This window comes from Zootermopsis nevadensis, unplaced genomic scaffold, assembly GCF_977971745.1.
Source record: "Zootermopsis nevadensis isolate Lab colony 2312 unplaced genomic scaffold, Znev_1.0 Znev_ptg000023l, whole genome shotgun sequence".
NCBI classification, from domain to species: domain Eukaryota; kingdom Metazoa; phylum Arthropoda; class Insecta; order Blattodea; family Termopsidae; genus Zootermopsis; species Zootermopsis nevadensis.
Genome location: NW_028259155.1, coordinates 6,486,254 through 6,500,468, shown reverse-complemented (window position 1 = coordinate 6,500,468; position 14,215 = coordinate 6,486,254). Strand labels below are relative to the sequence as shown.

Here is a 14,215-nt window from a genome sequence, read left to right as displayed (position 1 = left end):
GATATACTTTATAAATGTAATGTTATGAGAAGCTAACAAGTAGTAATAAAGGAACTTCAATTAACATTTTTATTTGTAACTAAAATTGGTAATTTAATGTCAAATAGTTTTGAAATGTAACCCACCAACTCTTATTTCATTGATATTTGGTACAGATATTGAAGCAGTCAGTGAACTAACGCTTGATAAGGTTTGTCTTTCAAAGCTGTCACAGTTAAAATGTAAGCCTTAACCAGATGAAGATTATTGGCCTCATAGATTCCTGTAAAAGAATTCTATGTACGCTACAGAAATGTCATACTACTAACAGGCAGTACTTCAAATGGTCTACCGAGCGTAACATTGCATTAGTGATGCTGAGTCACTTGAAATAATGAAACAGGAGTTAGTTATGGAATATCGTATTACCCTGTTCTCTGCATGAAACCACGGAAGTTAAGTTGTAATTGTGATATGTACTTGGTATATTTTTCTCTAGTATGTGACTAGCAAATTAAATCCTCGTGTCTAGGAATTATTATTAGTGATCTCAGTTTCAAATGGGATTTTTTTGTAACATAATCCATATCCTGAAATTTAAAAATACGTACTATATTTTGTGTTTCTTTACAGCAATATACAGAGGTGCCTCAAACACCCTTACATACAGGCCGTATGCTGCGCGAAGCTGAGGACATCTGGCCTGAGGTTCAAGAAGAAATGACGCGTTCACTGGCTACCATGCGTGTTGACTATGACCAGGTGCACATTAAGAATTTGGATAACACAAACAATCCTTTGTTGAATAAACGGCGCAAACGTGGGCTTCCGGATCCAACAGACGCTCCGGCCCAGTAATTTGCACGGTTAAATCCAATTACTGTGCGTTGAAGAAGATGCTTGAACTGGTTGAAGCAGCTGGAAGGGATTACTGAGAAATATTTGGTTAACTGAAGTCAAAGGTATGAAAGTTTTAAAAATGATTTGAATTTTGCAATGTGGGTATGGTGCAGATACATACTGTATTCTGCGCCATTCCTTTTCATGTTTCACTAGTTAATACATTTTATCGTGTAACACATTAGACTTGAAATGAGAAACATACATGATACTTCAAATGAAAAGTATACTTTTAAAACATTTATTTATATAGTTAATATATGTAATTTATTAGTGTTATTGTATAATTTTATCTTTTAATTTCTCTGAATGCTATGCAACTTAAAAGTGGGGTGCATAAGGTAGGATGAGAATAAAGCTATTCAGTATTTCCTGAAGTATTTGACAGTCACACTGAAACTGGCAGTGCCTCTTGCAAATTGATCGAAGGTGCTGGTAAGGGTACAAACGTATTTAATGCAAGTGCAAATCGTATGAAAATAGGCCTAATTCTAATGCCTTTTTAAGTCAAATTTATTTTGTATTTTCTGAAAATGTTATCGAGTGATTGCATTTATTACTTTCAAAAGCACCCTGTTGCCAAAGAAGCATTTTTATGAGGTTTTTTCCGTGATTTTGAATCCCATCAAAAAATTTAAATACGTACTACATTCTTTTTTCAATGAACGAGTGCTTATGTCCGCTCGCTCACCGTACACACGTTTTCGTGTACCTTTGTAGCAGATTCTCCTCTGCCTACTAAAATACCCTTTTTGTTGTGTAGGTGCGAATAGAAATAGAATGAACTTTAATATAGTGACAGAGAGATGTCCTACAAAAATCTTCAACTTCTTTTCAGTGATTTTTGCAAGTTGTATTCTGCCAGAATTTGTGTATAGCAAAATAGGAACAGTAATATGGTGAAGGCCTTGAAGCCCTGTTCTCTGGACTGAAGGCTTCTACCTACACACACTTTACATGAGGCAAATTTGCTCGTAGGTTATGTTAGGAAGGAGATTATATCCTTAAGATAAGTTACAGCAGAAATGTTGGTTTTGCAGTTCTCAGGTGATAAAAGGTCATGGACTTGACAGTTGTATGGTAGACTGATTTCAGTGTACTCTTAACTGAAGAATCATTGTTATTGAACATTGCCTGTTTGTATATATGTGGCTTAGAAATATAATTTATATAATTTATGATTACAATTGTATTTTTCAACGTGAGAATTAAAATAAGAAGTGGCAGGGAGATCTGCACAGAAGCCACATGCCTGGACCACTGGCCTCGTACTTCTTAGTCGTGAGTTCCGTTTTATATCCAAACAGAAACCTTGATGAACGGAATTCTGCTGGAATTAATTTTCTCACTTTCCACTGTTTATATGTCTTTTTCCATCATTTTATGTTGTCAGAATGATTATTATGAAGTAATTTCGAGTGTTATGAAACGAGTACTAAGTCATGCAGTGATAACGACAGTAGTGGCAGTGAGACTAAGGTTCTCGTGGTGAAAATGATGTTCGTCAGTACCGCGGGTATTTACCATTGCACTTAAGTACATGGCAGTCAGTTTTATTACCATCTTTCAGTAAAATTAGGTCCATTTACACTGATGTACATAGTATAGCATATTTTGAAAATATACGTATGTTCTGCGAGGATTAACGATTAATCTAACTTTTAGTAGGTACTTTTAAAATATGATTTAGCTTAGAATTCTTTGAACACCAATTACTGAACATTGAACTGCCTGACTGGCTTCAGGACAAATATCTGAATTGTTAATTTACTCTAGTTTTCATTAGAAGATATTTTAAATATAATGAATTTTATTTCCACAGCAACATAAGGTTTTCATGTCATAGTTTTGATGATGTGTCTTATACTTCCTGATAACATACATTGCTTCATATAACGTTAGGCAGATCCTCTTAGAATTAACCAGTATTTCATTTAAATGTGTGTCTTGATTGTCTCCCATTCTGGTTAATGGCTTTTAATTTTGATTTCTGCCTCATTCCAGCAAGTTGAACAATTGTTGAATGATTAATTTCCTTTATTCTGTGCAGTGTTGATGCTTTTGTCATATATGTAATTAATTGAACACAGGTTCTTCAACACAGAGTTAAGTGAGTCAGTTTACCAGAATGAAGAGTCATTGACTGGAATGGAAAATCAGAAAAGCATTGATTTGTTTAAATATTTAATTCTTGTGTCCCTAAAAGTAATGTTTTAAAAATTGTATAGAAATAACTGTAATACAAACCAGTTGGTGGACATGAGGTGCCTGTGGGTTCGTTCTGTTCACAAGATGACAAGATCTTTGTTTGTGTGAAGTGTGTTAACATCTGAAAATACTGTTTATCTGTACAGCACGTAAATTAATATTTATAATGTGAAATTAAGTGAAAAATATGTGACTCTCATGCATCTTATGCACATTTAAGAGTGTCATGAATTCAGATGTCGTCCTTTCAGTTGTTAGATTGCTTTGCGGATAAAATGAGCGGTGGTGGTTTGGATTTCAAATAAATGTGAAGGAATGATATGTTAACGCATTCACTGCCAAAATGTACGATTATGTCAGTTTAGTGATGAGGTTTTAATACTGCCAGCATGGACTTAATGTGAATTATTGGACATACTGAAATTGATTAATATGAATGAATATTGGTTGCTGGAAGGATAATTTAGACTTTCAGGCATTATCATCAAATGCCAGGTACAGGCATACCTCGTTTTATTGCGCTTCGCAGAAATTGCGTTCTTTTACAAATTGAAGGTTTATGGCAACCCTGCGTCGAGCAAGTCTATCGGCGCCATTTTTCCAACAGCATGTGCTCAGTTCATGTCTCTGTGTCATATTTTGGCAATTCTCTCAATGATCTTGCATTGTTTTTTAGACATAATGCTATTTCACACTTAATACACTACATTATAGTGTAAACGTAACTTTTATATGCACTGGGAAACCAAAAAATTTGTGACTCGCTTTATTGCGGTGGTCTGGAACCGAACCCGCAATATCTCCGAGGTATGCCTGTATTTTGCCCTTGTATGACCCCTCTCATTAAGTCTATGTGGTAACAAGCCAACTGTGTCTCAGCGTTCATATATGTTACTGGACTTCAGCATTGCCTTTGTGTTTGCAAGTTCCACGGAAGAAGAGATATGGACTCAAAAAGATTTGGAACACTAACAAGAGAAAATTGTGAGTGGCAGCAATTCTGATATCGATATTATGCCCAAATCAAGTCCATCAGAACCATCGTTAGAAGTCAATGAAGAAGACATTTTATAATCATCGGATTAATCGGGTCACCGAATATTTTACCAAAATTGTTCCCATTTGAAGACATCTGCAGCCTCTCTGACTACTTGGAAAGTGTTATAACCTCTGGCATTATGCGGATAATCATCATCAAAACCAATTTGTATATGCATAACAAATTGTAACGGTTGCTGAACCCATGCACTAAAGAAAAACATGGTGAACAGTAATAAATTTGGAAATGAAGATGTTAATGTGGCCAAAGAAATTGTTAATCTTACATGTTATCTTATGTTATTCGGTGTTTTCTCATCAACTCTTTTATACTTCATACTCAGGAGGCCAAAGTAAACATTTCTTGACAACGTAACCGACATTAGTGAGACACTAATCCATGTTGATTTTGATGCAATTTCTTCATCCGCTGGGTCTCTACTCCTACCAACAAAACAGGAACCTAACAAAGGCAGAGGATGTCAACTGGATGCTAAAATGAAAAACCACTAAATCATTCAGATTCTCACGGCAGAAGTTCGTAAGTACCTGCCAAAATGTTGCAAAGTGCATCTCGGAAAACATCAAGATTTTTATGTGCTCTGTATGAAATAACTATACATAACAGTACCGCACCATCCAAGTCTACCGAAGATAATGTAAAATTTTAATGTTTGTTGCAAAATTTGCAGTATATAGTTCTTTTCTTTGCATTGCAGAAGTCATCCATGGGCTTTAGACTTTCCCTGCATAGCAAAGAATATGTGTGAGTTAAATGAAGTTTAAAGATCCTTTAAAAATAATTGATATGTCTGGCTCAAGTATACAGGTAAGAATGTGTAGCTGAAAGGGTTAAAAGATATTTTGGTTGGAAAGAAGTTAATACTTGATTAGAATAATCTTATTATTCCTTTAGTCCATAGCTGTGACTGTAGTGTAGTTTAGTGTTGTGTATTGAGAATTTGAGGTGAAGGGACTGTACAGTTTAGTTTGAGGAAGTTGTGTAAAAGTTGGGTTTGTCGTTCTGTACTTCCCTCCATAACAGTATCTTATAATTCTGTATTTGTAGCAGAATGAAATTATGATATATTTTGTATCATTTCTGAATTTGTATATAATTTCTCTTCATTACTGAATGTAGGCATTAGTATTTAGTATTCATTGCGGTAATGTTTAATAACTTACACATGTAAAATATAATCAAGATACTGCGGTTGAAAAACAGCCCGACATGTTTCAACTCTAGTGGGTTGTCTTCAGGGGTATCTCTTAAGGAAAACATAATCTTCAAATGTTTTACAAGAACTGGCTTTGCTTTTTTCTATTTAGGATGTGATATGTGTAATCTAATCATATAAATTTGTTTAAACGTCTTAGTCTGTAAGCTGATGCCTATTCTTCGACGTCTTCCTTTGTCTTGTTTTAAAAATCACATATTGTTTCAGGTGAACAACCTGATCAGTTGGGTTGACTGGAGAAAGCTAATATCAGTTCTAGTTTGGGGATATTTTAGTTGCATAAGTTGACATAAATATGGAGTTCACTTACCAGTTTCATATTCACCTACTCCAATAAAATAGTAGGCCATGAACAAATTAAAACATGGAATGACAAGCTTATTATCCTAATATTTAGTCAAAGAATGTCAGAACAGTTAACATAATTGTGTGACATAATCATTGATTTCCTGGTTTGATACTTCACAGATCACAGTCCTGATTATCTGGGTATAAATGTTGTCTTCTCGTCATAATACACTGCTGACTCTTCGCTAACTTCACGCGTATTGTTACACTGTGTTCTGCTTGTCACTTCAACACTGGACTCCCAAATTTGCAACTCCTTGCTTTTATTACAAGACCCACAACTGTTCAGTACAGATGACCCTCCATTGTTCCTAGCCTTTGTATGTTGCACCAGAAGCTAGGAGGATGCATTCAAAACACTGAGAAATGCATGCACTCCACACATTTTGCTTCATCACTGCAGCTAGTTACGATAGATTAGGGTTGAAAGGGGCAAAATTCTCTTGGGTGACATTATCGCCATCATACGTGACATCTTGTAAGATCTGAGGTTTTCACAGCGGTGAGTATGAAGATTTCTGTCTTCTGGGTTGTTGCACTGCGTAGTCTGGTCGATGTTAACCAACGTTTCAGAGGTCACACTGCCTCCGTCATCAGGGCGATGAGTATGAAGATTTCTGTCATCTGGGTTGTTGCACTGCGTAGTCTGGTCGATGTTAACCAACGTTTCAGAGGTCACACTGCCTCCGTCATCAGGGCGATGAGTATGAAGATTTCTGTCATCTGGGTTGTTGCGCCATGTAGTCTAGTCGATATTAACCAACGTTTCAGAGGTCATACTGCCTCCGTCTTGAGGGCCCTGATGACGGAGGCAGTATGACCTCTGAAACGTTGGTAAACATCTACCAGACTATACAGCGCAACAACCCAGAAGACAGAAATTTTCATACTTCATCTTAATACAGTTCAAGTAATTCATCAGTACATAAATGAAAACATGTAAATTTAAACCTGAAATAACAGAAAGTGAAGATTTGTTCTTATGTCAAAATATTTGTAATAAATACAGGTATTAACCATCTCTGGCTGACACAGCCATTTTCTGGGGTACACAAGGCATGTCATTTTCTGTTGCATTCTTGTTTGGTAAAATGTTAGTTCTGAAGCCTCCTGGCACCACCTGACATCACATCAGAGTTTGTATTTGGTATGTCGTGCTTCAGAATGCCAACACATCCTTTACTCTTTACTTACAGAACGGGTACCCAGAAGTTACCTTCTTGGATTATGCATATTTGCCAGTACACAAACATCACATCTATGCCCCAGGTCGTTGATGTCAAGTAATCCCTTCTTCTAAACCTAATATTTTCCCATATCAGTCATTTGTTTGTCGGTAGCTGATTCGATGACATTCAGTTTATCTTACGTCTGATTGCCTGCCCTGTAACAATTAATAAGTTTAAGAGTTTTATTTTGAACCATTTGTGTTCCTTGGAGGTGTATTGTTTGAAAATCATCCTCCCTTTATGATTTAATCCACTGACAGATGTTAGACATCAGAATACTATTTGGAGAAGGCTTCATTCAGTAATTTAGAAATTCATCTTAATTTCACCACCAAATTAATAAACACTGCGCAGTGGCCGCGCGGTCTGAGGCGTGGGCCTTGTGCCGCGCGGTCGCTGGGACTGTGGGTTCAAATCCCACTCAAGCCATGGATGTTTGTCTGCGTTTTTCTGTGTTGTGCTGTCCTGTGTACGGGTAGAGGCCTCACAATGGGCCGATCCCTCGTCCAAGGAGTCCTACCAAAATGTCTATAGATCAGGCCAACGAAAAGTTGGGACCCGCAGTGCTCAGGCACTAGAAGAACGGGTCATCCCAGTATCCAGTAATTAATAAACACTCCTGTTTATCACATGTCAGTTATCCCCAATTGGATGTCCCTTGGAGTGGAAGTGTCATATATTATCTAGTTTTGTCATATTCGTGGTCATGGGTGCCCCTGCTCATCTTGTCTCAGTCAGTTGATTTTGTCTTTTATTGATGCCAAATCTTTTCTGTTCTCAAGTGAAATAGTGACCAGTCTTTGCATTGCATCATTGTTTTTAAATTGTGCTTCATATCAGTGTGCAGTAGTTTGAAGCCTCTACAGCTACATCTGCTTGCAGAATAATATGTACTGCTGTGAAATTTGAGCGAGAGATAAAACAATTCTCTTCTTAGTTAACAGGCTTCTAGAGGATACATAACATCCAGTTTGGCTGGCAGAAATAAGTTAGTTCTAAACTACACCACAGTAGTGTTTAAGAGTTCTGGCATGGTTCTCAGAATAAACCAGGATGGTTCAACTTTTTTAATTCCTTGAGCTAAGAATAGTTTTTCCATTGGATTCAAGGGCAACCCCTGGAACAAAAAAAGTAATACCCAGTTTTTGTTATCTTTAACAATGTGTATGATTTAAAACTTTCATGGCAAATTAAATGTTGGTGCTCGTGACATTGTCAGGCTTCAGAAACAAATGTGACCAACGTGATTTTCTCGGAGATTTTGTAGCTGCCCGCTTCCAGAAATAGTTTTAGATAACACCCTACAAATTTTGCATGAATTATCTTTGTACCATGTTTCAAATACTGAAATAACCTCAGATGTTATTAGACAATCTTTAAATAATTTGTTCAAGGATAACTGACATTTATGCATTAAAAGAAAAATATATTAATGACATGATCGTCAAGGAAGGTTGTAAATAGTTCGGACTTCGTGTAGGCTGGAATAGAAGTTGGTCAGACTTAACTGTGTTATGGGTAACATATTTGAAAATTTGAAAATTTTGGCCCATGCAGACCTCTGGTTGAAATTCACAGACACTTATCTGCTCAGTATGAGGATAATGTCACCTCAATAGAGATCGTCACAGGGTGCGTGGCGATAGCAGCCCTCATTCTGCTGTTCATACCAAGGAAACCCTTCATTAACTTAAATTTGACGCGGTTGTCCACTCACCACACAGTCAAGGTCCTACACCTTCGGATTTTCATATTTTGTCCAGGAAGGAGGCTTTGAGAGATTGCCATTTTACAGATGATGATGAAGTAAAGGAAACTGCATGACTGGCTTAAAAAAAGATGTATAAGAAAACTTGTGAACCATTTAATTAAATGTACTCAGAAGCACGGAGACTAGAAAAGTGGTAAACCTGTAAATTTCAAAATGTTCAGAACAAATAAATTATAAAGAAAGAGAATAATTACAGATACTTTTTGAATTGCCTGCATATTAATTAAGCTCAATTATGGGTATGTTATTTCAGATCGTTTTATACAGGTTATGAATTCATTCTTAGTAATCTAGTTCTTATTTTTAATTACTAGGTTAAAAAGCACAATATAAATGTAATTAATAATACTTTGTCACTGTTACATGGCATTTTAAACTTGTTGAGAGAGTAAATGCCAGGAGAACATTAGGATTGTAAATGACATTGCTTAAAGGTTAAATTCTTTAATACTGACACAAGAAATGTGTTGAATATATAAAACTGATTTTGTATTCTCAGATTAAAAATTAATTAAAGGCATAATGTTTTTATGTCTTTGCCAGTTAACCAGCCAGTGGAAATAATTGAAGATTAAAGAATTTATAATGCTGGCCTTGTAATCCTGGGATCGATTCCCAGCAGTGCCGGAATTTATAATTTGTGTTGGGCAAGCCTGTGGCCTAGGCAACACGGAGTTTTCCTCCGGGGCTTCCCCGGTTTCTCCGTGGCTACCCAACAATTCACACACAGGAGAAGGCAATGGAAAACCACTTCTGTATCACCTGCCTAAAAAAACATATGAACAGGTCCCAGTCCGAGAAAAGGATGGAAGGATCCTGTTCATAATATGTCGCCAACCTCCTGTAAAGGAGACGGCGTAATCAAGAAGAAAGAATTTATTAATTAGACAAATTGTTACATTTGTAGTGTTACATAATAGTAGCCTACCTCCTAATGCTAAATTATTTATGGTTACTGTTTTAAAGTCTTGTACTGTATTTTAAAGTACACATACTTCTGAACTGTCATTATGATGACTAGCTGCTGGGTGAAAGAAAACATTAGTTTTTCATATATGAGTAGTGTTACTGACAAAACTAGCCTCCATCCAACACTGAAATCTATATGGAGCTTAGCTTCATAACCTTGAAAGTCAAAAAAGCAGAGTACTTTGGCATGACAACTTCATTTTTAATAACAGATATAGAACTGGATATGATAAGCATGATATGTGTTTGCTGTTTGAATGAAAACCCTTGCAGAAGTATACATTAGATTGAAAAGCCATTAACTCAGATTCATAAAGCTTAAGAAGCAGTTTAATTTGTGTATTTATTCTTGTATTGTTTTCATTTGGCAACGATGTGGTTTCAAAATAAGGCAACAAGTAATTTGGAGTTGCATGAACACTTTGTGTAGGATGTATTTTATAATTTATAAATGGGATACTGCTCGAGTATTGAAATTTTACATTACAAATTTTAACGTCTTTTTTCTTACCTTCTCTCTCTCTCTCTCTTTTTTCTTCTCTTCTTCTTTCCTTTCTTTCTTCTTTTCTTCTTCTTCTCTCTCTCTTTTTTAAAAAAAACGGCTGACTGAACTTCAGCCCCCAGGTATGATAGTCTACAAGAAGTTAGAATATTAAGCCATTTCATATATTACATCACCTCCACCTTGTCCCTTGTTAAGTTTGATGTTTGAGTGTCTGCCTACTGCTCAGAGGAACAGGAAATCATGGTATCATAGTCCAAATGACCACCATTGACCACATCTTCATTGCAGTGAGAAATTTCAAATACTTTCATACAAGTGGTTTGAGGTTATGTACATAATTCAAGATAATATGAACGCAAAATTACTGTCACGACTATAATGACTAACTTAGGGGTAAGAGAAGTAAGTACCTGTGTGAAAAATAATCTATAAGAAGCTGGATATGACACTCTTTTGTATGGTGTCTTTGCTACCATTCACAATATTGAAGGCCACAGAAACATGGGCACAGTGATATAAATTCCTAGTGTTCTGACCATATATGAACAGATTTACGTGGCAGTTTTTATTTTATCATTACTTGTTTTGTGTTGGCACTTTTGTATGGTTAACACACAATTGATAAAATATGACTGATTACAAGGGTTACAAATTAAAGTAACAGTATGTAATTTTGTTATAGTCAGTCATATTTGTCTTGGTTTCTAGAATCTTGCTAACTTTTTACTCTAACTTTATTGGATTTTTTGGATAGCATAAATTAGGGGTTCTCATCCTTTTTCGCTGGCGTACCACTGATTCTAATTTAACACATTAAATGTACCACTAACCAAATGCGTTCAGGGAAAACTTATTTATGTTAATGTTATCTTTTGATCGTCTTACTTAGTTCGTGTACCACTCAACATTTGCTCGCGTACCGTAGATTGAGAAATGCTGGCATAAATTATTTAGCACGTCATAAATAAAATTGGCCTCCTGGTTTCTAGGTCAATATTGTAGCTTTATTCAAGCAGCAGATGTGGCCTTGAACCATTAAGAGCTTGGTTTTCTTTATGTGTGGTATATATGCAAGGTTTTTCTTTAAAATGAGCACGCTTTGCACATAACAGGTACAAAGGAAAGGATTTTCTTTTAGTTAATTGAAAACTGCTAGTTATGACCCTTTTGATTGCCATTGCCAAGACTTGTCACAGACTAACACAAAATAAGATTATGTAGCTGAATCAAATGATAAAAGCATTGTCATTTATCAGTGAAAATCAAATTTTTTGGCAGGGTAGTGAATGTAATGTTTGATTTGTAACCTTGATGTTTCTTTATAAATTTTATATCCTTGCAGAACAAAGTGTTATGACACGCATGCGCACATATACCCAGAACTGCATGTGTCAACAGAACTAGCAGCCAGATTTTGCCATGCTCTGGTCTTGGTGAAATTGTTTCTTTAATTTAAAATCTGATATTGGTAATGGAGAGTCTGAAAATATACCTTGTTTAATTATTCATTACTGATGCCTTGAAATCATATGGTTTTTAGTGAGTTTCAAAAATAAAAATTAAGGAAAGTTGTGTTTCATTGAACTTTCTTACATGAGTTACTGTCAGAATTTCTGTCTGCAGCCTCTGTTGAAAGAAATTAACTTTCATTTTGTTGAAATTTTTAGAAATATGGAACAAGTAGTAGAACAAACTTGATGGTAATTTTTTTTACAAAAATAAACTAAAATTTATAACAAAAATACACCTATTTTTAAGTACATTTTTCTTTTAACAAATTTGTCTCCTTTTAGGGGCATTATTGTAATAATTATTTTCAGTGAAAATTGTTCCCCGACAAAACGGCACTACACTCAACACAACTTGTTTCAGAACTGAGTGATAAAGAACCATCCATATGAAGAATCCATATGAATTTCTATAACACCAACAGTAACTGTTACTATCATCGTCAATAACTTTGCTTGCAAATTTCAGATAAAAGTTTATTGTTATGCTTAAATAATTTCTAAAATATACTTAATTATGGATACTAATGAGATATTAAGAATTATTTTATTTTTAATTTGCATATTTAATTCTTCAAAGCCTAATGGTGCATTTGGTAAAAGCTCACAGGACACTGGTAGAGAACCTTAAATTATGGTAAAAGTATAAAAATGTGCAGTTCTAGAATTATGCTACTTGGCACTGATATACCGTGAAAGTTTTTTGAACATTGCATTGAAGAGGTCACTGGCAGCTCATATCCACATAGCGATAAGGCACTATCATTTATATCTTGATAGTAAGTCCAACTTCATTTGTATAGTCGACGCAGTAGTTTTTGGCCGGTGGAGAAGCTGGCGGACGGGCCTAGTCTGTGTACCTGAGGTGGCACGGTCAGTGTATTTCTTTTGTTTAGGCGTTGAGTCCGATAAGCTCCTCGGTGCAGTCAGCATTATTCTATTGCACAAGAGACTCGCTCCTAGCCTTCCCCTTGAAAATTCCACCGGCCAAAAACTTCTGCGCCGGCTATATCATGCAGTCGAAGTAACAGTCTGTATTTTCTTTTGATCATTTGTGCTTGGGATTGGTGTCAGTCACAGCATTTCATAAAAATTCCCCGTACCCAATGCCTAGTTTGTATATTTATTGTGCTAGTGCTCTTAAATCTGCAGTATTATAAAAATGGCATCCGTAGGTTGAACTTCGTTTGTATTGCGTTCCAAATGCTGTATTCCATATTTTATTTTAAAATGGTAAATGAAGATGATTTTATTTTTGCTTTTCTCTTAAATTGTTGCTATTTTAAGTTTCATTATATCTTATTTTGTTATTATGTATGGGAGGACAGTATTAAAATGGAAGTTCAGAGAAATTGAATGTGATGCTGTGAACTGATTCATCCAGTTAAGGGCACAAACCAATTGTGAGCCCTCGTGAACGCAGTAATGAACCTTCAGGTTCCGTAAGAGATGGGGAATTTGTTGACTAGCAGAGTGGCTGTTGGCTTTTGAAGGACTCTGCTTTGCCAGTCTTCATAATTTTGCCCAAAGTTATAATTGTTTGGTGGATGGTATTTAATTGAATGTTTGGATTAAGATAGAATGAGAAGTTGAATCATATTTCATTGTTAACTGTTGAACTTAAGTGGTTCTCATTGTTAAATTTGTGAAATAATACAATATGATGTTATTTTTGTAAGAATTTTCTTGTAACTGATGAATCTTGTTATTTGGCATGATGATATATTTATGGAACAATCTTAGTAACGTGGTCTTTTGATGTTTGAAGGAAGTTAAACCTGTAGAATGTGTTGTATGAAAGTGATGCCAGTAATAATAATTGGTCATGGATGGGCATCTGCTTTTTCATTGTTCCTTTACTTCTGCATTTTCAGAGAATAGTGGTTATTGAATTATGCAGATATTATTTGGTGCTAATATTTCTGCAGACATTGAGTGTTCAGAACTTCATTGTGTAGTGGCTACCACTTGTAATTCATATGAGAGAGTTAAGGTAGGTCCCCGGTTCAGATCGCAGCCAGGGAATGGACTTTTCTCTTTGACCTGTCTTAATCTGACATTTGTCGCAAAGTTGCGTTTTGTAAACCCCTTACTGTTCTCGCTTATTGCTGTGATCTTAGCAGATGACACAGATTTTGAAAGTAACAAAGAAGAACAATGTCAATTTAAAGGTAAAGGTGATGCCATTATTGTAATTTTCTCTACTTCTGTTAAATTTATTCTTACAGTTTTGTTTTTATATGAACCTTCATTTAGCAGATCATGTGAAATTTATTTCCTGTAGCTTTTATTGGTGTTTTGAAATTTGGGATGCTTCGAGTCCTAACGCTAGTAAAGAAAATAGTTCAAGGTCACTTGCAGCATCTGCATCCACACTGGCTCGAGCTCACCCAGCCACCTATAGGTTGAGTACCGGGGTCCTTTCCCGGGGGTAAAGCGCAGCTGGGGCATCATGCTGACCACTCAGCCCTATCTAGTGCTGAGGTCAAGAATGAGTAGGAGCTATACCACCTCTCCTCCCA

At 35.8% G+C, this 14,215-nt stretch overlaps 1 protein-coding gene across 1 annotated transcript in view; it reads left to right on the top strand.

Annotated features, from left to right (window-relative positions):
* The window catches only part of MAPk-Ak2 (MAP kinase-activated protein kinase 2), a 30,107-nt gene extending 16,578 nt beyond the window's left edge, over window positions 1–13,529 (top strand). Inside the window, exon 8 of the mRNA XM_022073899.2 lies at window positions 613–13,529. Within this exon, the coding sequence (XP_021929591.1) occupies window positions 613–837 (225 nt within the window). The 3' untranslated portion in view covers window positions 838–13,529. The remainder of the gene's footprint in view (window positions 1–612) is intronic.
* The last annotated feature ends 686 nt before the right edge of the window (window positions 13,530–14,215 follow it).